Below are 24,882 nucleotides of genomic sequence, written 5' to 3'. Positions count from 1 at the left end.
GAACTTCGTATTTGTCCCAGAGCCAGCCTGCCATTTTGTAAAATAGAAGGGAGATAAAAAATAGTTTTATGGTGTTAAAATTTTACATAAACGCCGTTGCCATTTCTCTAAGGGCCCATAACAAATGTTTAAATGGACGCATCGTCCATTATAACTCAAGTGTCACGGGATGACGAACAATTAAACAACTATGGATCCGACAGAGGTAAAACTAAACCCAGTTACACCTGTTACCCAGTGCCATCAAATTGGAGCGTATAATGTTACCTCGTCGTTAAAGTTTGTGTTTGTTGTTCGTGATTAAATTCTATTAAGTGAATCGTGTAGCGGCTTATCCTTGTATTGTGAACCGTGAGAACGGAGACGAGGTAAACAATTGGAACGTGTTGCTGCGATAACATTCTCAAGCAACCTTGACAGCTTCGGCTCACCGCCAGCCCTAGACTGTAAAATGACCGATCTTCTGTATCTGATATCAGATATGTCTGCTAAGGTGTGAAGTGATGTCAAATGTTTGTTTTAGGGCCACCCCCTGGCGGACAGCATAATGACGGCGATGGCACACCTGTGTCGGGCTCAACACCCCTTGGCAGTAAGAAGTCGGGCGGGACCGGTGGCTTTCTGCGCTCGCTGCTATGTTGCTGGCGGGGAGGCCGCGGAAAGGGCCCGCCCGGGAACGGTGCCAACAGCATCGATGGCAGGGCTTCGCCCCCGCTCCTGGTCATGTCGGACCACATACCACGACCTTTGTTACCGCAAGTGAGACATCAGGACATGCATAAAAAGTGTATGGTCATAGACCTTGATGAAACTTTAGTACACAGCTCCTTTAAGGTATGTATCTTATTATCCTATTCACCCAACTAGAACATCATTCGTAGTTACATCATTGAGAATAAGCATTAAGGGTCATGTAAATAAACTTGGAGTAATGTTTCAAATGCCAGAGTGTGATAGACTGAATAAATATTCCAATATTATTCCATATTTGTTTATATTTTCAAATTTTTTTTAAATTCAAAATTTCTTTATTCATGTAGGCCTATCACAGGCACTTATGAAGCGTTCATACATATTTGTTTACATAATTGTAACGGGATGGTGATAACTTCGTTCGCCTACTTAAATCTATAGCTACGAGGGTTCCAAATGCGCCCTGGTCTAAGAAGAGCCCACAACAAACTTAGCCGGGTAAATTTATTATCTTCCAGTAAATTTAAATTAAGCTATGAAGCTAGAGCAATTCACACCCAAGCTTTTTATCGTTTAAATAATCCTTAATGTTATAATAGGATTTTTCTGTAAGCTTACGTTTTATATAAACTTTGAACTTATTGAGCCGCAGAGAGTAGACCTAGATAGATATAAACTCATAAGAATCCCTAGCCAGTCTAGGAAGAAATGTATCCTACTTTAGTGAAGGGCTGATAGCCCAGTGGGTAGGAGCTTAACTTTCTGACTTTTCTAAGTTATGTGCGTTTTAAGTAATTAAAATATACCGTGCTTCAATGGTCAAGAAAAACATTGTGTGATATGACTATTCATAATATGAACACACAATCTCATACTTAGGTTTACAGCTATAAATTATATTTTTACTCTCTATATTTATTACTAACAGACTATACTCTAAATAGACTATCGGAGAGTAGGTCTCGCAACTAACTTATATTTTTCATACAAATAACCATATATGTATATCTACATTATTGCCTATTAAAACATAACTTACTTATTATAATCAACTGTTTTAGACAAGGTCTCGCAAAAGTGTTTGTTAATGCACTAAATCAATTTAGGTATTGTGAATCTTTAACATTTGTTCTCATTCTTGTCTCAGTGTGGAGAGCCTTGCCCTATAGTGGACCAGTAATGGGTTGATATGATAATGATGATGATGATGATGATGATGATTTTAGTACCAAATTTAATGAAGATCAGTTTAGCAAGTGATAGTAAAATAAAGAAACTCTACAACACTGGAACACTTGCATTCATAATGAGCAAAAGTGCTTTAGTGTTAGTCACTATATAGTTTTATTGAGAAACATTAATTTAAAATCAGCAACGTTTATATCCCAACTGATGGTTGTGAAATCTTTGAAAATTTTTGTCTTTGAATAATTTTTATTAAATTTTATTGAAACATTAGAAAATATTCAATTGAAACCAACTTTAACTTAAATTTACAATTATACTGTAAATACTGCAAGGGATGTTTATATTTTTATCAGTGTGTCTTATCAATGTGTCTCAATTTATCATTTATCAAGATGTATCAGTCAATGTCATTTACAAACATAAATAGTGGCTAATGTGACATATCTTAAGTTGTATAAATGTGTTTTGTAAATAATTAATTATTGTCTTATACAGTTAAGCATCTTTAGCGATACTAGGATATTACTCCTAGATTTGGTTCTTCTCTTTGCAAGTCTAATTATAAAATTAACCTTGAGATAGTTGTTGTGTCTATATAGAGATAGTATTCTCTTTCTATTTACTTTTCTGGGCCCTTTCTCCGTACTTGGTTGGCCTGAACAATCCATTGTATGTGTGTTTCTATTTATATGACATAAGCCCAACAGGGTGATATTTATACCCACGTAGCTAATGTTTTAACTTTATGAATGTAGTTATTACCATTATCACACTATAGTTAAAAAATAACATGTACACATCAAATTTGACTTCTAAATCTCATAACATAACGCATAATAATTGCATAAAGTCAGAATAGTTCTACAGTGTTTTATCGCAATTCAAGTAGTATTAACAATGTGCTATGTTTGGTACTCCGGGCTCATTGGTACTTGGGCTCCGCAATTGCTCATTAGTTATTCCCAAAAACGTACACAATGGTTTTGAAAGCTTCTCCAGAAATTGTTGTTCTTAATGTTTTTTAAAACAAGTGAATAGGTATCTACTTGGCAAGCAGATTCCGAATTAGGCCACATTTTCGATTTCTAGCTGTAAAATTCAAGTAATGCATGAGCCTATATATACAGAGACAGTAAACAAACAATCGTTCTAATATAGTTTAAACGGGCAATACTCTTTTTATCTGGCATATACTTCATATAAATTACTCAATGAATATGTTATACTTTTTATGTTTTTACACAAACATAATATTTAATTAATTTCTTATTTTCGTTCCACAATAATATGTTTGTGCAAACCCATTTAACTATGATACTGTATAAAAAGAAAAAGTTTATTAATTCTATGTCACAAGTTACCCAAGATGACTAAGGTCTAGAAAATCTTTTAGATGGCTCTAGAGTCTAGATGGACGAAGGCTATGAGTTGTAAGAATTAAAATTAATGAATAATGTTCATAGCTCGTACAATAATGTGTCACGTCCTGCATTATTTGTGTTGAAACCTGAATCTTTGAATTGTCAATATCAGCCTATCCTATTTCTTTTTCCTTTTTTTAAAAGAGTGTTTCTTGATCTTCTTCTGTGTGCTATCAAGTTAAGGATGGCCGTCAGAATTTGGTATTTCGTCTCTCCCGATGTTACAGCTGGGGAGAAGACAATAATTATTCCCCACAGAGGATATCATTAACGTGTCCACCTGCTAAATATATTATTTCGATATTATTTCCACATGTCCGCCAGTGTTCTGAGAGTTAATAAAGCTGTGGGAGAAGGTAAATTTTCATTAAATAAATATTATGCTGCTGTAATATATTATTGTCTCCTGCCCATGCTGCGGCGGCACTCTCGATTTCTGTCGACTCCCAGGGCTTGCGAACTAAGATCTGTATCTGCCATGCCAGTTTCAATTTCCATTGCCAGTGGGTGTTTCAACAACGTACGTTTCAAAATTATTGGATACAATAACCACGTTTCGGACACTAATATTTATATTATAGGTTCCCAATATTCTATAGGTATTAGGTACCCTAGAATAAAATATCATAAAAAAATCTTATCTGAACGATTTACACAGTCTGCAGCGATGACACATATAATCTGATTGGCTAGTGTGTGAACTGCAAATTAAATAATTATAAAGTATAGTAATGAAGACCGTAATTATAATTTACTCATTGTCTTGTCTAGGCCCCTATTATCACGTAGTTTCTCGACTTCCTCTTAATCTTATTTTTTTTTTAAATTCCACTTTAAGTTATCCCTTGACTGTAATCTCACGGTAAGAGATGATGCAGTCTAAGACGGTAGCGGGCTAACCTTTTAGGGAGTATGTTAGTCATACCTCCAATCGGTATATAAGCGACATCGCACCGGAACACTTAATCGTTTAGCGGCACGTCTTTGTCAGTAGGGTGGTAATTAGCCACGGCCAAAGCCACCCACCAGACCAGACCAGAGAAAATTCAGAAATTATAAATTCCCAAGTTGCCCCTGCCACAGCGCTCACCATTGCGCGAGGGGAAGGTCGTCAAAATAGCCAGTGATGCTGATCTAAAAATATTATCTGTTATAAGATTAATCATCAAAACAGACAGCTCTTTATTGGAATGAGGGATTCGGAGCTTGTAATCATCATGCTGCTCCTGTGCGAGTTTGGTTTCCAACAACAAAACAACAAAAGTCCAACTCTCTTGTTGTAAACTTTTAATTTGACGGCCGACTGGCGCAGTGGGCAGCGACCCTGCTTTCTGAGTCCAAGGCCGTGGGTTCGATTCCCACAACTGGAAAATGTTTGTGTGATGAGCATTAAGTGTTTTTCAGTGTCTGGGTGGTTTATATGTATTTTCTAAGTATTTATGTATATATAATTCATAAAAATATTCATCAGTCATCTTAGTACCCATAACACAAGCTAAGCTTACTTTGGGGCTAGGTGGCGATGTGTGTATTGTCGTAGTATATTTATTTATTATTTATTTATAAAAAAAAAAAAAAAAAATCGACAAAAACCGGTTACAAAGGCTTAATCGTGCTCTTCGAAGCATGGAGGATGTTAAATTATGACTTAAATCATCAGTCGGTCACTCCCATCCTGTTACCGAAATGAGTAAGCGTTACTTTACCAGCGCAATTTAATCATTTTTCGCCGAAGAAACTATACCTCACTAATAATAATTATAATAAATTAATTTAATTCATAGTGGTGAAAACATAACAAATACCAATTTTACATAATTTATCTAAGATATTAATTAAAAAATTGTTGGACCAAAACAATCTAAGCTAAAATCTGGGGTTTTTGTGGGATCTCTTCCTGAGCATAAGGTGTCAAGTTAAATTATGAAATAATATTATTTACATTTATCAAGCAGAGTGCTACACCTATGCAGAGATTTAATGAAAGAAACAGATTTATGATTAAAGTTATCAAGATCGCAGGAGTTAACCAACTCGTTATATAGGCGGCACATTCTAACCACAGGATTGTAGAAAGAAGTGTTGTTTTTATATAAAAACAACGTAATACGTTAAGACTAAACGATTTGAAGAACATTTTTTTACAAAAAATCGTTCCTCTTTATAATATTAATAGAGATAAAAACCTTTTGCAGTTTGATTGCGGCAATATAGACCAATGAGAAAAGAGCTAAAAATATACCGAGTCGATTGTAATCGATTGTTAATAAAGGCGAGCATAGTCTCTCTTGTCTATTTCTAAACATAGACTCCATACTGATTAATGCGAAAGTTTGTCTGTTTGTTTGTTACCTATTTTATGCGCAACCACCACCACTTAACACTTAACCTTCATGTAATTCGGCTCAGAAGGCGTCCAAGAAATAAAAAAGTATAATCTTCCTTAAAATTTTTAATGTTCTTTAAATTTTAATTTTAAAATCTCAGGTTGATGCAAACGGCGGTTTCGACGGCCGATTGGCGCAGTTTGCAGCGATTTCTGAGTCCAAGGCCGTGGGTTCGATTCCCACAACTGGAAAATGTTCGTGTGATGAGCATGAATGTTTTTCAGTGTCCGGTTGTTTATATGTATATTCTAAGTATTTATGTATATTATTCATAAAAACATTCATCAGTTATCTTAGTACCCATAACACAAGGTACGCTTACTTTGGGGCTAGATGGCGAAGTGTGTATTGTCGTAGTATATTTATTATAGTATATTATTATTATTATTAACGGCGGTTCTTAGTATTACGTGTCCTTCGTGTACCCTGCGAAGTGATTCTCTGTTTATATTCGACGGTTTTTCAAGGGCCATCTGCTTTGTTTCGTCTTTATCGCCAGAGCACGGCTAGCATGGGCAGGAGACAATTATCTCCCCGGGGAAAGGATAAAAATGTATCTCCTCCCACAGCTGTATCAACTCTCAGTGCACTGACGCACAAGTGGAAATAATTTCCAAATAATTTATGTCTAATAATAAACGGGGGTAAATTACACCTATCCCATGTTCTCGCGCTTTAGCAGGTGGACACGTTAGTTATATCCCTCGTCAGGGGATATAATTTTTGTCTCCTGCCTGTGCTACTTGCTCTCCAGGGAAGTGTAGAAAAAGGATACCACTAATTAATTCAATCGCGTTCTAAACATTTTAGATAAGAGTGATTATTTAATAATTGCGAGTAGTAATCAAAATTACAACGACTCGGACTGATCTGCTTGAATGCGATTCTTGCTTTCGAGAAGTAATGGAAAGAAAGCTATTAATTTCCATTTCAAGTTTAGGCAGTATTCAATTACAATACAGCGTTACGAAATCGCGAATAAATATTTTCCCTTTATCTATTGATGGACGATCAGTGCAATATCTACGTATAGATTTATAGATAAATAATTTAGTACAAATAAATAAAATTCAAGTGTCAGTCCGTGATTACGAAATAACCTCAGAATTAAAAATATGCAGAACCCTCATTCAGCCATTAATGCTGCATGCATATCGTGTCCGAAACCAGTGAAAACGCCGCGCGCACGTCTCACTTCTAGCCCGCGGAATGTTGCTAGCTTACAAACTTTTCCCATTTTCCCCATTTTAACGTGAACGTATCTAATCTGCGTAATGTTCTAAAAATTAGGTAACATAATTATTGTCAACTGCTAAATCAAATGAAGTGACTAACCGCCTCCTGTTCGAAAAACACTAGGTACTAAAGTGGAGTGGTTTCTGATACTTTTATATTGGTCGTACACGGTTTCTGTACGTTCTTAATTCTGTGGAAATAACTGCGTCTTATCAACTTTATATGATTTGCACAAGCTGTGAGCAAGGTTAAACCTAGGCTGCTTCTTTGTCGCAGCAACGAATCAACGGATCGATGTCCCGGGTAAGCGCTGTTGTTTTATTAGTGGGGGGCTATCCGGGTAGCTAGCTAGCCAGCTAGTTATGGGGTTCGACACCAGACAAAGGGGATTTGAGAATTCGTGTTTCTAAATTTGGGCTGCTCTGTTCTTGAGGCTTTGGCCGTGGCTAGTTACCATCCTTCTGACAATACGGTTTGGGTTCAATGTAACTGCCATACCCCATACAGGTTAGCCCGCTACGGCTTTAGACCGCATTGACATTCACAATAGGTGTGATTGCGTGGGCTAACTTATAGGTAACTCGGGCTTAAAAAAACATGTCAACCGAAAGACGTCCACTGAGCATAGGTCTTTTGTAGGGAGTTCCAAATTCCACGGTTTTTTGCCACTTGTGACCAGCGGTTCCTGAGATATAAATACTTTGCCTATGTTACTCTCCTTGTCCTTTCAACTACGTTTATGCGAAAAATCAAGATGATTGGCTGCTAAGTTGGGGCATAGGTCTTTTGTAGGGAGTTCCAAATTAGGGGGCGTCCATAAATTACGTGAGGTATTTTTTTAAATTTTTTGACCCTCCCTCCCCCGCTGGTGAGATGTCATGAGATTTTATTCAACCACCTCCCCCATCCCCAATCTCACATGAGATTTTTCAAAATGTGGCATTCTTACGTAACGCGTTGGATTGTTATTGTACAAAGACCAATGGACCAAAATAGTATAATTTTTTTGTATCAATCAGAAAATAAATTGCCCCCTCTCTACAACGTAAGATTATATGAGATTTTACTCGACTCCCTCCCCCCCTTAAACATTTCACGTATTTTATGAACGCCCCCTTACACGGTTTTGTGCCACTTGTGACCAGCGGTTCCTGAGATATAAATACTTAGCCTATGTTACTCTCCTTGTCCTTTCAACTAAGTTTATGCCAAAAATCAAGATGATTGGCTGCTAAGTTGGGGCATCGGTCTTTTGTGTAGGAAGGCCAAAAACAAACACACTTTCATATATGTAACATTATAAGTAAGGATCGATTGTGTAGAAATAGTTATAACTTATAGTAGTTTGTCGGCCGACTGGCGCAGTGAGCAGGCGACCCTGCTTACTGAGTCCAAGGCCGTGGGTTCGATTACCACTACTGGAAAATGTTTGTGTGATGGGTATGAATGTTTTTCATGTTCGTGTCCGGGTGTTTATATGTATATTCTAAGTATTTATGTATATTATTCATAAAAACATTCATCAGTCATCGTAGTACCCATAACACAAGGTACGCTTACTTTGGGGCTAGATGGCGAAGAGTTATTGTCGTAGTATATTTATTTATTTATTTATTTATAGTGACGTAAAGTTACATATTGTAAAGTTATATATTTTATTCCAAGAAAATAATCCCCGCGGACTGAGTTACGGGCAAGAGCTAGTAAAATAAAGGTACAATAATAGAGTGCTAATGGTCTTCGGAATTGACTCTCAATAATAATTGTGTATCCAAACACGACCAAGGCTGGGGCCTTGACATGTTAGGTGTAACAAAACTGCTCGGCCAAACATACCGCAGCCTAAATAGTAAGCATGTGTAACTCACTTAATATAGATGCGTGGGAATTGTTATATTCGCTCAATTACGTCGTATACGCGATGTAGCGGTGATAGCTCAGTGGGTTAGACTTCGACTCCACTTTCGGGGTGCTGAGTTGGAATCCCAGCACTCGCCTTTTAATTTTGTTAAGTTATGTGCGTTTTAATTACTAAAATATCACTTGCTTCAACGGTGAAGGAAAACCTCTGTAGTATTTTTTCTGTTTTCATTCACACGTTGCATAGGAACTCCATGGATAGACGACCCTACAGATGATATAACCTTTGCAAAATATAAAGCTAACATATTAAGCCGTGGTAGCGCAGTAGTTAGGACTGCGGCTGCACTTTCGGAGCGCCGAGTTCGAATCCTAGCACGCACTTTTCTACTTTGAGTGTGTTTCAAGTAATTTAAACATCACTTGCTTTAACGGTGAAGGAAAACATCGTGTGACACCTGCATGCCTGAGAGTTCTCCATAATGTTCTCAAAGGCGTGTTGAGTCCCCAATCGCGGGCCAGCGTGGAAGACTACGGCCTTAGCCCCTTCTCATTGTTGGAGGAGACCCGTGCCCTGTATTGTGCCGGAAATGGGTTGATATGATGACGATGATGATCGTACACAAGGGAAATCGAAATACTGAGTTTATCCATCAATAGCCTATAACGGTCCACTGCTGGACCAACGCCCTCTCAACGAGAGTGTTTTGGAGAATACTTTGTTTCCATTTCCATGTTTTACGTATTAGATAGAAGCATGCGTTACTTTGCGGAATTCCATGATATACAATGAAAATTAAGCTTAATTTGCTACGCTGCGCGAAAAGCAGGAGAATCTGTACGGTGTGATTTATCACTTATTAAATCTTAACAACTATTAATTTTAAAGTCAACATCTCCTGAGGGTTTCGGAGCGAAACGTGCGTTGCTAGTACATTGCCGAAGATCTGTTTGGTGTGGAGTATAAAGATTTAAGAAATACTAAATTGCATCGTACAGATTCTCCTGCTTTTCGCTGATCTTAATTTTCATTATGTCAGGCAAACAAACCTCAAGATACTTCTCCGAACTTGTTATCTTAAGAATGGATTTCCTAAACTTCCTTTCTTAGTGTACCTATTCCTTTTAAGGAATATTTCTTATCGAATTCCCCGGCCCACCAATTTAAGGCTCTGCGTTATTTGTCTCAATACAATTCATAAACGAAATGTTGTACATGAGAATGGGAGATGCAAGGGCCGCTCTTGAAAGCGCTGCTCTTTTGAACGTGGGTTCATCTTTAACTTATAGCGTATGCATGACATTGTACGAAACATTTTAGGTTAAAAAGAAACACGCGTTGCAGTAATAATAATTAGTTAAAGTATAAAAACATTTCTCCTCTCGAAGGTCAGCTCAGTATTGCAGTTACAGAAATATTTTGGTGCAATATTTTATATGTTACATGGTGCATGCATAAGTGGGTGAAAATTTAAATTAAAAGATTCCATTACAACCCAACAAACACGCATACAGGTCAGGCTAATAAAAGCGTGTTAAAAAGACGGGTCATACACCAACAATATTGAACTTTGGAACGGCTGTAGTACGCTATCGCGATGTCTTCTTTCAGACAAACACAGAAACTGATATGGCAAGAAGATTCGCAAGATAAATCATCATATATGACGGCCGACAGGCGCAGTGGGCAGCGAACCTGCTTTCTGAGTCGTGGCCGTGGGTTCGATTCCCACAACTGGAAAATGTTTGTGTGATGAACATGAATGATTTTCAGTGTCTGGGTATTTATCTGTATATTTATAAGTATCTCTGTGTTTTTGACGGCCGATTGGCGCAGTGGGCAGCGACCCTGCTTTCTGAGTCCAAGGCCGTGGGTTCGATTCCCACAACTGAAAATGTTTGTGTGATGAGCATGAATGTTTTTCAGTGCCTGGGTGTTTATATGTATATTATGAGTATTTATGTATGTTATTCATAAAAATATTCATCAGCCACCTTAGTACCCATAACACAAGCTACGCTTACTTTGGGGCTAGGTGGCGATGTGTGCAATGTCGTAGTATATTTGTTTATATATTTCATCGTTATGTGATAAATTCTCTAGTAGTAGTACAGCTTTTTGTGACAGCGCTCGTCCGAGGAACTTACTGGTGTAATAAATGGCACCTACGCCTCAGGGTGATGGACACAGGTCGGCATTTGATAGGACGTAAAGGAAGGACGTTATGTGGTGAAAAATACGAGTGTTGTGAAACCAGGTGGTTTTACAGTAACATTCGTATTTTGAGTGGGGTTTGAAGTTTTTCTCGGACCAAAACTAGTCCTATGTTCTTCTGCTTCCTTTCACTGGTTGCTTAGATGAGGTGTGAAGTTAGGGGCAAACAAACATTCGCATTCATAATTTTAGTGTGGTGGTTTTTCCACTAAACATCACCACGGCTAGTTTGGGCAGGAGACAATTTTCTCCCCGGGGAAAGGATAAAAATGTATCTTCTCCCACGGCTGTATAAACTCTCAGAGCACTGGCGCACAAGTGGAAATTGTATTCAAATAATATATGTGTTTTAATAAACGGGGGTAAACTTCTCCTATTCCATGTTCCCGTGCCGGTGGACACTTTAATTATATACCCTGTCAGCAGTGGCGTGCGCAACATACATGCACAAAAGCGCTGCCTACCCTAACATTATCATATAACTGGCAACAGAGGATAATTTTGACATTTTGTGCCATTTTACTGCTTTATGCTTACCCTTTTACAAATTACTGTGCACGCCACTGCCTGTCAGGGGATATATCTTTTGCCCGAGCTAGCCCTGCAGGTGGGCCATCTTCTGGTGCCATCAATGATTACTATTAAGAAACAAATAGTTCTCTTCATCCAAGCTCCTAATATGACAAGGGTATACCCACAAGCAAATACGAATTACCGGTCTAAACTGCATGAATCAATAGAAGGCTTAGGCTTAATAGAAAGGATATGTATTTCTGTCACAAACTAGCATTGTTTTCCTTTTTGAACAAAGGCAAGACGTGCTGTGAAATACTAAAGCTAATAAGCCGATGTCATATAACTATCAACATAATATTAATCACCCGTCAATTGTTTTGACTTATCGTTAGTACAATTGGATGCATTAAACCAAGCAGTTTTATCATCATCATCATCATCGCATCAACCCTTTACCGGCTTACCCACATTGAGAAGGGTTTAGGCCGTAGTCCACCACCCTGGCTCAGTGCGGATTGGTGGATTTAACATGCCTTTGAAAATATTATGGAGAACTCTGAGGCATGCAGGTTTCCCCACAATGTTTTCCTTTACCGTTGAAGCAGGTGTTATTGAAATTACTTGAAACACACATAACTTAGAAAAGTTAGAGGTGGCGTGTTAGGATTCGAACTCCGCGCTACGAAAGTGCAGCAGCAGTCCTAGCTACTGCGTTATCACGGCTTAATATGTTAGCTTAATATTTTGCCAAGGTTATATCATCTGTAGGGTCTTCTAGCCGTAGAGTTCCTATACAGCGTGTGAATGAAAACCGAAAAAATACTACAGAGGCTTTAAAGGTACATTCATTACTGTCTCTGAGACTTATCTTGCCGTAGTTTTAACTGAGAGAAATCAGATGCAGCCCAAACATCACATGAAAAATTAAAATCAAGTGAGTCGTAGCGTAGTACTATGCACGAGTCGGTCTTTTATCTTCTATAGGGTTGTCATAAGTAAACACTTGTGACAATGAAATTTTGATTTAGTTTGTATGGAAAAATAAATATGCTTCTTTCCATTTAATATTTTTATAGGGTGATTACTTATCAAATATACTTATGCCACCTTCAACAGTATTTCGTATTTCCGTTACACTTTGGATATATAGCTCGGAACGCCTGGTTCTCCTCGTTTTGATATCAGTTCGTAAATAACTGATGCGTCGTTTTGAACGGACAAAAGTGTCACAACTTTTTGACGTCTTTGTGTCGCAGCGATCGGCGCATTGGTTTTTAATACCTGGAGGTACCGCGTTCCATCCCCGACGCTTTGAAAATTTATTATGTGAGAATTTTTACTGGTCCGTCTGGATTGTGGGAAGCTTTGGCCGTGGCTAGTTACGGGGGGGTTATAGGTTTGTTATAACTGCCATACTCCTAAAAGGTTAGCCCATAATCATCTTAGAAACATCATCACTTACCAGCAAAGAGTGAGATTGCAGTCAAGGGCTAACTTTTCAAATTTTAATGGAATAAAAATTTTTAAAATAAAAGTTTTTAGTCGGGAGACGATTATTTATTTATTTTTATTCTTTGTGTACTTACAGCTAGCCAAAACGAACGAACTATTACTAAGTCAGTTACAGATGTACATAACAAAAATATTAGTTCATTTGTCTGAATATAATTTAGGAACTTAGCTTATATTAAACTAGCGGACCCGCGGGACTTTGTCCGCGAATAAGTCGACTTAAAAAAAACCACTTCAATTATGCCTATCCAAAAAACCACATCACGGATATTGAAAGACAAATGGGGAAAAAATAGCGAAGCCATCCTGTAGAAGATGTTCGCTTTTCCGGAATAAAAAGAAGCCAATGAGCTATGCCAATTTTTATATTAAATATGTCATTTTGTTGGTGCTGAGCAATCATATTATTAAGAAACGAGAGCGCGCAAAATCTCCCCGGGGAAAGAATAAAAATGTATCTTCTCCCACAGCTTTATCAATTCTCATAGCATTGGTGCACAAGGGGAAATAATATCCAAATAATATATGCATAATAATAAACAGGGATAAACTTCTCCTATTCCATATTCCTCAAATTAAGAAGGTGGTCACGTTAATTATATCCCCTGTCAGGGGATATAATCGGGGGATATAATTATAGTCTCCTACCTTTGCTAGCCCTGCAGCGCGTAATATTATAAATATAAGTAGACATAGTGTGTATAGGACTTTGATATTTCGTTTATTTTTGAGTCAAAACACAAAATTGCAAATGCGTCCAGTTTTTGTGTTTTTGATTGTCCACGCTTAGCTGTAAAACATAAAGATTTTTAATTGCCTCGGGTCGTTTATTCGCGGGTTTTCCGTGGCGTACTGAGTCATTGTCTCATTACGATGCGCATACCTGTGATTTTCTAACGTAATTTGCGCTGGTTTCTTTTATTATTATTTAACTGACGTTTTCCTCGTTGTTTGCAAATATTTATATTAAACGGTACTGTATTACAAACTTGTAACCCCTCCGCGGCGCGGACGTGCTTATATCAACGTGGAAAAATTGAGTCAAACTAAAGAGTTTAATTTGAGTTCTTGTGATAAAGCTTTGACCGCGGGTTCTTCCATATCTTTATTTATTTATTTATTGATTTATATACTTTATTTGTACACCACAAAAATAAAAATGGTAGACAAGAGAAAACTGAAAAAGTATGATCTAAAAGGCAGCCTCATCGCTAAGTAAAACCTTAGGAAATCGAAGAGAAACCTTATCTATATGTCTTTATAACAGAGAAACACTTCGCAGGACATGCAACGTCACGCCCTGTAGACAGGTGTGTGAGACGTAGGTGTTAATCGTCATGTGCCTTTGGTTACACCGGCAACCATGCTCTAATATCTTTGCTACTGTTATAATTGAAGTAGTTAAAAATCACCTGACTTCACGCCATTTACCTTATTCTATGGTTCTATGCACAAGTCATTTACTGGATGAAATTTCGATTGTTTTAATGCATACAAAGTGTTCTATGTCCTTCTTCGGGATGCCATCTCTATGACAGATTGTATCAAGATCTGAACAGCAATTGGGCCGAACATAAGTAACAAATAAATAAAGTAACAGACAAACTTTCGTATTTATAATATTAGTCATCATCACCACCACCATCATCATCATTATCATCATTATCATCATCATCATCATCATCATCATCATCATCATCATCATATAAACCCATTACCGGCCTACAAATTTAAAAACGTTTGTTTTCTACATTCGGGACAGATATTATAGTGAAATATGAGGCCTTATTAGCTCGAGAGCTGACCTATTAAAATTCCAACCTTCGTATGACTTTATCAATGTTTCCTACCCATAAATTTCTGTTTCCTCCGCAACCTATTAAAAGTAAATTAGTGAAGCATTAAGTCAGATAAAGTTTTTAAACAATGATGTCTTTAGTCTTGGATTTTTGGAAATCTTAGCCTGTTATATAACTTTTCACATTTTTAAGTACTTAAATGACTTTAATGACGGCCGACTGGCGCAGGGGGCAGCGACCCTGCTTTCTGAGCTCTAGGCCGTGGGTTCGATTCCCACAACTAAAAAAAGGTTTGTGTGATAAACATGATTGTTTTTCAGTGTCTGGGTGTTTATCTGTATATTATAAGTATTCATCAGCTATCTTAGTACCCATAACACAAGCTACGCTTACTTTGGGGCTAGATGGCGATGTGTGTATTTTTGTTGTATATTTATTTATTTATTTATTTATACTTCCCATTCTTAGTATTTCGGGGGGCCGAGAATCTCTCTTTTCTAGGTTATGTGAGTTTTAAGCATTTTAAAAAATATCACCTGCTTCAACGGTGAAGGAAAACATTGTGAGGGGACCTGCATAATTGAGGGTTAACACTGAAAGAAACAGTATCGTCAGTAGATCGTGGAGGAGTAGTGGAGGCGGTGATAGCGCAGTGGGTAGGAGTTCGAATCCCACCACGCACCTCTAAGTTATGTGCGTTTTAATTAATTCATAAATATCACTTGCTTTAACGGTGAAGGTAAACATCGTGAGGAATCCTGCATGCCTGAGAGTTCTATATAATGTTCTCAAAGGAGTGTGAAGTCCACTAATCCTTACTTAGCCAGCGTGGTGGACTACGGCCTTAACCCCTTCTCATTGTGGGAGGAAACCCGTGCCCTGTAGTGGTTCAGTAATGGCTTAATATAATGATGATTGTAACAACTGGATCCTGTTACTTACAGCCAATAAACAACGCAGACTTCGTGGTGCCTGTGGAAATAGACGGCGCGGTACACCAAGTGTACGTGCTGAAGCGGCCGCACGTGGACGAGTTTCTGCGACGTTGCGGAGAACTCTACGAGTGCGTACTGTTCACTGCGTCCCTCGCCAAATACGCGGACCCCGTCGCTGATCTATTAGACAGGTATGTATATTATGTAAGCCGTGATCGCCTAGTTGTTAGGACTTTGGACGCAATTTCGGGGGGCCGAGTTTCGTATCCCAGAACACTATCTTTTCTAAGTGTATGCCTGAGAGTTCTCTATAATGTTCTTAAAGGCTTTTTTAGGATTGGTGGACACAAATCTGGTCTGATATGATCTGACCAGATTTGTGTCTACGTTTGGACTACGGTCTAAACCCTTCTCATGTTTGGGAGACCCGTGCCCTATAGTGGGCCGGTAATGGGTAAATAAATAAAATAAATGTAGAAAAAAAAAAATTATCAATCAATGCTTTCAATTGAATTTAATTCAATAGGTTTTTAGGTTTCTATTTTTATTCATCTCACTAGATTTAATTTAAGTGTATGGTTCTCGCTCCAGAGATGGGCGATAATAACTGCGACTCAGTCTTGCACTATAGCAGTATTATCAAATTTGGGTTTCATGATACACATCACCTTATGTTCGCGTTATTTTTATACTATTTTTAATTTACTGTGTAACTGTTAATTGAAATAAACTTATTATTATTATAAAAAAATATATCTATACTACGAAAATACACATCTCCATGAAGCCCCAAAGTAAGCGTAGTTTGTGTTATGGGTACTAAGATGACTGATGAATATTCTTATGAATAGGATACATAAATACTTATAATATACATATAAACACCCGGACACTGACAAACCTTCATTTTCATCACACAAACATTTTCCAGTTGTGGGAATCGAACCCACGGCCTCGGATTTAGAAAGCAGTGTCGCTGCCTACTGCGCCAATTAGCCGTCAAATATAATACCTAATACCTTAACCACAATGCGAAAGTTTGTTTGTTAGTCCTTAACTAAGCAACAAATCAATTTGATTTTTTGGCAAAGAGAGAGTTGTATGGACGGGGAGCAATATAGGCAGGCTACTCTTTATATCACAAAAACAAACGGTTCTTACGAGATTACTTATCACATGAACTCATTACCGGTCCACTACAAAGCACGGGTCTCCTCCCACAATGAGAAGGGGTCAAGGCCGTAGTCCACCCAGCGCTGATTGGTGGACTCGACACACCTTTGAGAAAATTATGCAGAACTCTCAGGCATGCAGGTTTCCTCACGATGTTTTCCTTTACCGTTGAAGCAAGTGATATTTTAATAACTTTAAACGCACATAACATCGTAAAGTTCAGAGATGCGTGCTGGGATTCGAAGTCGGGCCCACGAAAGTGAAGTCGAGCTCCTACCCAATGCGCTATCACCGCTTGCGAGATTAGTGAAACACCGTTATACGTTAACGCAGAAGAAGAACGCGATAACACACGTGGTTTCATAAAATGAGCATCAAATAAATCTTGAGAGTGAAATGCCGATGGAAAGGCGACAAGTGTGCTTTGTACTTTACACTTACGCTAAGTATGCGGGCCACTCTGTGAAGGGTTTTGAGAACTAATGGACCAATAAATTCGTATAAGAATCAAAGCGGCGATTTAAAAGCCGCAGATGCTCATACTTGGTGCATTGAACGCCTAATTGTTTGAATTGGGGGACCGCGTGATAATGGAATTATTTTCTTGCCGTCGAATATTTAAGATGGCAATTTAGTCGCCATGTGAATTGAAGATGGCAATTTAGTCGCCGTATGTAATGGTGTTTTTTTTTTCGTATAGTTAACAACGTTTTAATGAAAACTGAAATATTACTTCACAGGCTAGAGGTACATTATTTACTGTCTCTGAGACGGTGTGAAACCGAAACGCTAATAGGTTTTTGTGTAAAGATTTTAGTTTATGGTGCTTTGGCATTTAAAATTACTGAATTGTTATAGTGCTGTATGAATGAGACACTCACAAATTTGACGACCTCCCTGACGCAGCTGTGAGCGCTGTGGTTTTAAATGGGAGGTCCGGGTTCAATTTCCGACAGGAGCCATTTGGGAATTTTTAAATTCTGAATTTTCCCTGGTCTGGTCTGGTGGGAGGCTTCGGCCGTGGCTAGTTACCACCCTACCGACAAAAACGTGCCGCCAAGCGATGAAGCGTTCCGGTACGATGTCGCATAGTAATTGTAAAGTGAACATCTCCTGAGGAGGCTCCGGTTTCGGAGCGAAGCGTACGTGGAGGATACATACAAATTATTTGATTAATTTTCATAATATTTAACATAACTGCCATACCTCTAACAGATTAGCCGTTTACCATCTTAGAGTGCATCATTACTTACCAACAGGTTAGATTGCAGTCAAGGGCTAACGTGGATCAAAAAAAAATATATGAAATACAAAATCCAACAAGAGTTATATTTAGTACAGTCTTGTTTATTAATGCAGTAGTTAATTGCCATACTCTACTAGTATGTGCAAAGTAAGGCTATGTTTTGGCAAATATTAAAACTTATCGAAATATTATCCATGCTGAAGTTTTATACAAGCCCTTTTATTTAATTAGTGTACCTTATTTGCCGCTTCACATTGAATTTACCCCTAAATGCCGCAGCTAATTCAATTAAATACCTGCATATAGCTGTTTTTGCGTATACACAATCCAACAAGAGTTCTATTTAGTACAGTCTTGTTTATTAATGCAGTAGTTAATTGCCACACTCTACTAGTAATGTGCAAAGTTAGGTTATGCTTTGGCAAAAATGTTAAACCTTATCCTGTACAAAACCTTATGTTTGGTTCAACAACCTGCATGCTGAAGATTTATACCAGCCCTTTTATTTAATTTTGTATACCTTAATTGCCACTTCACATTGAATTTACCTCTAGACGCAGCTAATTTAGCGGTTTTTACGATTACGTTCGATTGACGACTACCCTGGCGTAGTGTTGAGTCATCATCATCTTCAAATCAACCGATTGACGTCCACTGCTGGACATAGGTCTTTTGTATGGCGTTCCAAACTCCACGATTCTGGGCCGCTTGTATCCAGCGGCTTTTCCACTTTCCAGGAGTTTGTCCACCTAGTTAGCAGTGGCGTGCATAGAGGAGAAGTAAAAAAAAATAATTTAGATAACTTCTTTCTCGTTATAGATGGGGCGTATTCCGTGCGCGGCTGTTCCGAGATAGCTGCGTGTTCCACCGCGGCAACTACGTGAAAGACCTCAACAGTCTCGGCCGCGACCTTCGCCGAGTTGTCATCGTCGACAACTCGCCCGCCTCCTACATATTCCACCCGGACAATGCTGTGAGTTGTTACTATATTATATTAAAGTACCTATGTTTGCTACAGCTGCATGTTCCACCGCGGTAACTATATAAAGGACTTATACAGCCTCTGCCGTAAACTTCATCTAGTATTCATCGTTGCAACTCGTCCCCATCTTACAAATTCCATTCGGACAATGCCGTGAGTTGTTACTGTCCTATTCCATACATTAGTATCAGTTTGCGATAGCTGCGTGTTCCACCGTGGCAACCACGTAAAAGACCTCAACAGTCTCGGCCGTACACTTCACAGAGTCTTCACCGTTGACAACTCGTCCACCTCCTGCATATTCCACCCGGGCAATACTGTGAGTTGTTTCTGTCCTATTTACTGTGGTTCATGACATAAAAAATGTCATACATCGGAGCAAGCGACAGCATTTATGAGATGTTTTTGATTAGTTGATAAGTCTATTCGTAACGTAACGTTATACATCGACGTTAGAATGCTGAAACAGTTCCTTGCAAATTCCAGGTACCTGTAGCGTCATGGTTCGACGACATGACAGACTCCGAACTTTTGGACTTAATACCGTTTTTCGAGAAACTGAGCAAGGTGGATAGTGTGTACACAGTGTTGCGCAACTCCAACCACCCGTACAACCCCACCCAGAACAGCTCGCCGCCCACATAGCCGCGGCCCCCGAGCCGATCCCGCGCGCTCCGGGAACCGTCGCGGGTGCGGTACGTGCGCCGCGCGATATACGTGAGCGTGCCCGCGTCCGAGCACGCGCCACGCGAACCGGCGTTGCGCGTGCCCGAGCCACGCGAGCCAGTGTTGCGCGAGCACGTGATGCGCGAGTACGTGTTGCGCGAGACGCGCGTTGGGCGCGAACTCGTGCCCGCCTCGGCCCGCCCGCTGACACTACTCGAGACGCTCATCAAGAAAGGGGCGAACTTCGTCTTAAGTGCCAATTTTGCCTTCTGGTTAGTAAGGACGTTATTTGTACCTATTTTACATTTTAGGTATTTCCTAGTGCGTAAGTGGTCTGTGTAGATGTATTGCGAACTGTTTTTTTTTATCTACCCCCGAATTTTCTTCATAGGCGTTCACTGTGGTTTTAGGGTGGAGTTTTTAGGGCGTTATTGATTTTTCCGAATGTTAAATAGTTAATATTCCGAAATATACAACATATAACCGACGATAATTTACAATCAAAAGTTCCAATTAAAAATAATTCTCATATCAATAGAAAATTTTGAGTCATATTTTTAAAGTACCCATAAACCCAACCCAACCCAGTAACGTCTATGTTTCTCACTGAGCTTCCGTGACTAGCAATGTGCGTTTAACTGTCCGAATGTTTGTAAATTAACACTACGACTTTTAAAGATTCGATGTTTTATAAAAAGATAAGCGAAAACGATTTTTAACTTTTTTATAATATCGTGCTTGGGAACAAATATAAGTAAGTTAGGGTATTGCAGCCGGTAAAATAATTGGGGATGTTCGGATATTACGTGAACGTGATTTCATTGATCACCCATCCCCCGTAAAGATACCGTTCCGCTACCAAAAAAACCGTGATAACTATCTTGAAGTTCTATCTTTTAAACGAGAAGCATTGTGAAAGGGATAGCACTTTATAGTGCGTTTTCATTGGTTGATAGGATATCGGCTGCGGGGATTCCCGGTATATTGTGGTAAATCTTTCAGTTCTGAAAATTAAGTTTCAGATCTCGGGGCAACAAATAAATATTATGTAATTCACTATTATTATAGTTGTATATCTTATTGTTGTTGACAAACTAGGCGTTACTAACGCCCTGTGCTTGTCAGCAAATGTCAGCAACCGGTCCCGCCTCTGAAGAACGTTTACGTTATATCCGAAAGTGTCCTTACGTTGCTATTATGGGAATTGTTCGACTTGGTTTGCTTTTTCTAAAAAAAAAAAAGAACTTTAAAACCTATAGACTCGATGTAATCACGAATTTTTGCGATTCGGCTGTTATTTACACGTAAGTTTTACCCAGCCGTACGGTAGTGTATATATTATAATATTTTTATCATGTATGTATTTATAATCAAGGTATATGGTAAGCACTTTTACTTCTCTCGATCAGGTGAAAAATTTATCTTTGAAATTTTCGCCATTTCCTGTCGACGAGTGCAAAATTTTGAGTATAAATGGTGTCAAGTAAAACAGCGCTGACGGTCTTAACACGCATTGGTCGATAATCACAAAAGCATGAGAATTATCTGTTTAAAGCGTTACGCTTATTATGTACATTTTTTATGTTTTCCCTAAGTTTAATGTTTTCTTTTTACAATTAGATAAAATTAACAACGTGCTATGATTGTTTTAGTTATGCACTAAGCGGTTTGATTGTCAGCGCTCATTTTACAGGGCAGCTATATATAACCGATTAATTTAACGTTCGTTCACATAACTCAAGTTTTTAAAAACGTCCCGCTAAGCGATTTAGCGTTCCGGTAAAATGTCGCGCAGAAACCTATCGGAAGTATGAGTTTATATAACTGCGATACCCCTACAGGTTAAATATCTTAGACTGCATCATCACTTACCAGCAGGTGTGTTTGCAGTCAAGGGCTAATATGTAGTGAAATAAAAAAAATTGAGATGCTGGAATTAAGAGTACTTAAATAAAACTCAACGTCCGTACACTGCACGGTCCTCTGTCATGTGTAAAAGCAAGGGCAGCTCATCTGATACGCAATGCTTTTTCTTCTTCTTTCTAATATGAAATCACTTTTGACAGAAGGAGAGAAAATGATGACTAATCGGAATCTGCCTGTCCCAGTGAATGTACAATAACAACAATCTATATCTCGTCCAATCGATTTTATTTGAGAACATTTTATATACAGTTTAATTTTTAAACACACAGTTTTAATATTACAGGAAATTCTTGACGGAACTGTTGGTAATTTTACACCTGATTGGGAGAAGCGTTAATACTATTCGGTATATATTCGATCAACTAAGGTTCAACGCAGACCCATGGTAAAACTCCGCTCGCATGCTCTAGCAGATACCCGAGACATTAAGTCATGTCCAGATATGTATTATTCGCCCGATCCGAGCACCGTATCCTTTAATCGTACCTTATTATGCTTCTTACCTCACTGTTAACGCCTTTTAGTTTGTTCCAGTAACCTTAGTATAGTTGCTCGCAATCGAGGAGCCGTGTTCGTTTACGGAAATACTTGAACCTCTGATTAAAATGGATGTTAATTGTATTCGTGTAAAGCTCAAATTTGCCTACAATTCTTGAGCTCGGGCTTTTGACATCGTTGTAAAACAAAAATCACAAGTACAAGATTTTAGACTCTAAAACAAGTAACATAAGCTCCATTTTACTTTGACGGTACAGAGTTTCTGAGATCTAAGGACCAGACCTACAAGACGACAGTCTCCTTTCAGAGTGTGACGGGTTTAAGTTGCAGTTGGCCGCTTGCCTAATGCGGACAACTAGTAGCGGTAGGCTCCACACGCCTTCAGTCAGGTTTCGTCACGATGTTCGCTTCACTTGTAAAGCAAGTAATATTTAATGGTTCAAATTAAAAACGCACATATCGGAAAAGTTACAGGTGCGAAGGTCTCCCCGAAAGCGAGGCCGAAGTAGTAACCTATTGGCTATGACTCCGTATCTAACAAAATTTATTTTTATTCCTCTGATACTTTTGACTTTGATGATCAGTCGTATGGGCCATATCATGTATCGTATCACATCGGCGTTTGAAACCCGCGTATCATGATTACGTTTTATCAACCGTCCACATATGCGATGATACGTTTCGTTGTTCAGATACAGTAGAAAGTTCGGTAAAATTAAAAATATCTGTATCGGGCTTTATAATCGAATATTCTACTTATCGAATTCATATACAGTAAGTAATTGTATATGGTGGGTCTATGCTCCGAAACCCATTGCACAGCAGCAGCAGATTCAGATGATGGCAAATTTAAATTTAAAAAAAAATATTGTTTCCGTCTGCGTCTATCCAAAATCTACTGTTTGTCAATACTATTTACAACTCTATATAAATTGAACAAGGACTATATTTAGTTATTTGCTGTAAAGTGCTCGAGCATGCTCTCGCAGTTTGTCGCCTGCCTGCTTTAGTTCATGTGATGTACATAAAGTATTGTATTATAATAAGAATTAAGGGTCATAGCAGCTGAATGATGTAAGCACTGTAGATTGTATAGTAACCGCACCGATCTAAAGCCAGTGTTACATAGTTTAAACACATAAAAATTATGTGTATAAAATTACCTTTTGCAAATAAATAACCCTATTCGCTTCTATTCGATTCAATCTTAATCTGACATATTCATATTTTTATACAAAATTGACAGCTTAATAGCATTACAATTAGGCTATAGTATTCAGTTATGATTTTTATACACGTTAAATTATGAAATTATTTATCTTTTGTAAATTTGGTGGTAGCGAATAAGCTTTAGCAATTTAGTATGACGTAATAATGAACGGTGTGAATGAAATATTTAATATAGAAATGTGAAAAATACAGAACTCTTATGAATTATTTATATGTGACATATTATTGATAAAATAAATTAAAATGACTTACATAATATACTTCTACGACTTTCAATGAAATGCCATATTTCTATTTGTCGATGTCTTCAGTGTAACATTAGCTTTAGATTGAGGTCTGTGCACGTAAGCGTTGATGTGATCAGTTTTACATTATCATAATGTATGCATACTGTACAGTGTGCACATACCTTTTATTTGCGATATATGAAATTATCTGAAATAAAAAATATTTTTAAACGCTTTAGAGACAATAAACGAGTCAATCGAGTCTGTGTCATAGAAGTCTTTAAAGAAAATACGAATTACGAAAATTTCTTCACAATATTGAGTTGCTAATGTGTACGCAGCTTTATAGATACGGGCTGTATACAGTATGATTCTTAACTAAGTAAGGAAATAATAAAAAAATGGATTTGATCAACCAACCGAGTTAAATAACATGATGATATTTTTATACGTATTTAATATTTTTCAATTCATGTGTTCGGTGGAAGTCAGTATTTTGCAGCACAAATGTATGGCGCGGTTAATACAGATGTGGTGCCCACGCCTTGTTTATTAATGTGTACAAACTATGTTTTGAAGATTTGTTCCTAAAAAAATAGCTCAATTTGCCCAGAATTATCGGTCGTTTATAGAAATAAAAAATATTGAAAATCAACACTGTTACCCGGGACGAAAAAAAAAGGGTAATTACATAAAAATTTTTAGTATAACACACATTTTTCATAAGTTACTATAAATGTAACAAACTTTTCCTCAAAATTTAATGCTCGTATGTATTTTAACATACAGCGTACAGCCAGTGGCGTGCACTGGGTTTCTTACCAGGGTATGCACATAGCAGGAAAATTGCATAAAATGGAAAAAATCCTCCTCTAATACGGGCTATATTTCAATTTTAGGGTATGCAATGCTTTTGTGCTTGTATGAAGTGCACGCCACTGCGTACAGCATAGATAAAAAAGACAATGATTGAGATTAATGAACAAATCTTCTATTCTTGTAAAGGTGATGATGGCCATATGATGGCAGTTTCCAAAACATTCTATATAAACCGCTTCCTACATGATTTGAATCGTCTCAGTATTAATTAGTTTTGTAGATGAGTATGATGCCATTTTACATAAATATTGATTAGAGTACATAAACAAAAAATATTTTTAACACTGCTGTCA

The 24,882-nt window shown here is 38.0% G+C and overlaps 1 protein-coding gene across 1 annotated transcript; it reads left to right on the top strand.

Annotated features, from left to right (window-relative positions):
* The first annotated feature begins 23 nt into the window (after positions 1-23).
* LOC120637055 (carboxy-terminal domain RNA polymerase II polypeptide A small phosphatase 1) lies at positions 24-24,504 on the top strand. The gene is made up of 5 exons (XM_039908654.1): positions 24-205; positions 524-834; positions 15,772-15,953; positions 19,001-19,154; positions 19,650-24,504. The coding sequence occupies exons 1-5, from the start codon at positions 133-135 to the stop codon at positions 19,806-19,808; spliced, it is 879 nt and encodes a 292-aa protein (XP_039764588.1). The 5' UTR covers positions 24-132; the 3' UTR covers positions 19,809-24,504.
* Positions 24,505-24,882: the final 378 nt, after the last annotated feature.

Source organism: Pararge aegeria, chromosome 3, assembly GCF_905163445.1.
Source record: "Pararge aegeria chromosome 3, ilParAegt1.1, whole genome shotgun sequence".
Lineage (NCBI taxonomy): Eukaryota > Metazoa > Arthropoda > Insecta > Lepidoptera > Nymphalidae > Pararge > Pararge aegeria.
The sequence above is the reverse complement of the archived record's forward strand: the minus strand, read 5'-3'. Positions and strand labels throughout refer to the sequence as shown.

Excerpts from the sequence above, each read along its gene's own strand:
- LOC120637055 (XM_039908654.1), top strand. The coding sequence starts at position 133 with ATGGACGCATCGTCCATTATAACTCAAGTGTCACGGGATGACGAACAA. Across the intron at positions 206-523 it reads CAACTATGGATCCGACAGAG|GGCCACCCCCTGGCGGACAG; the intron begins GTAAAACTAAAC and ends TGTTTGTTTTAG. Across the intron at positions 835-15,771 it reads TAGTACACAGCTCCTTTAAG|CCAATAAACAACGCAGACTT; the intron begins GTATGTATCTTA and ends TGTTACTTACAG.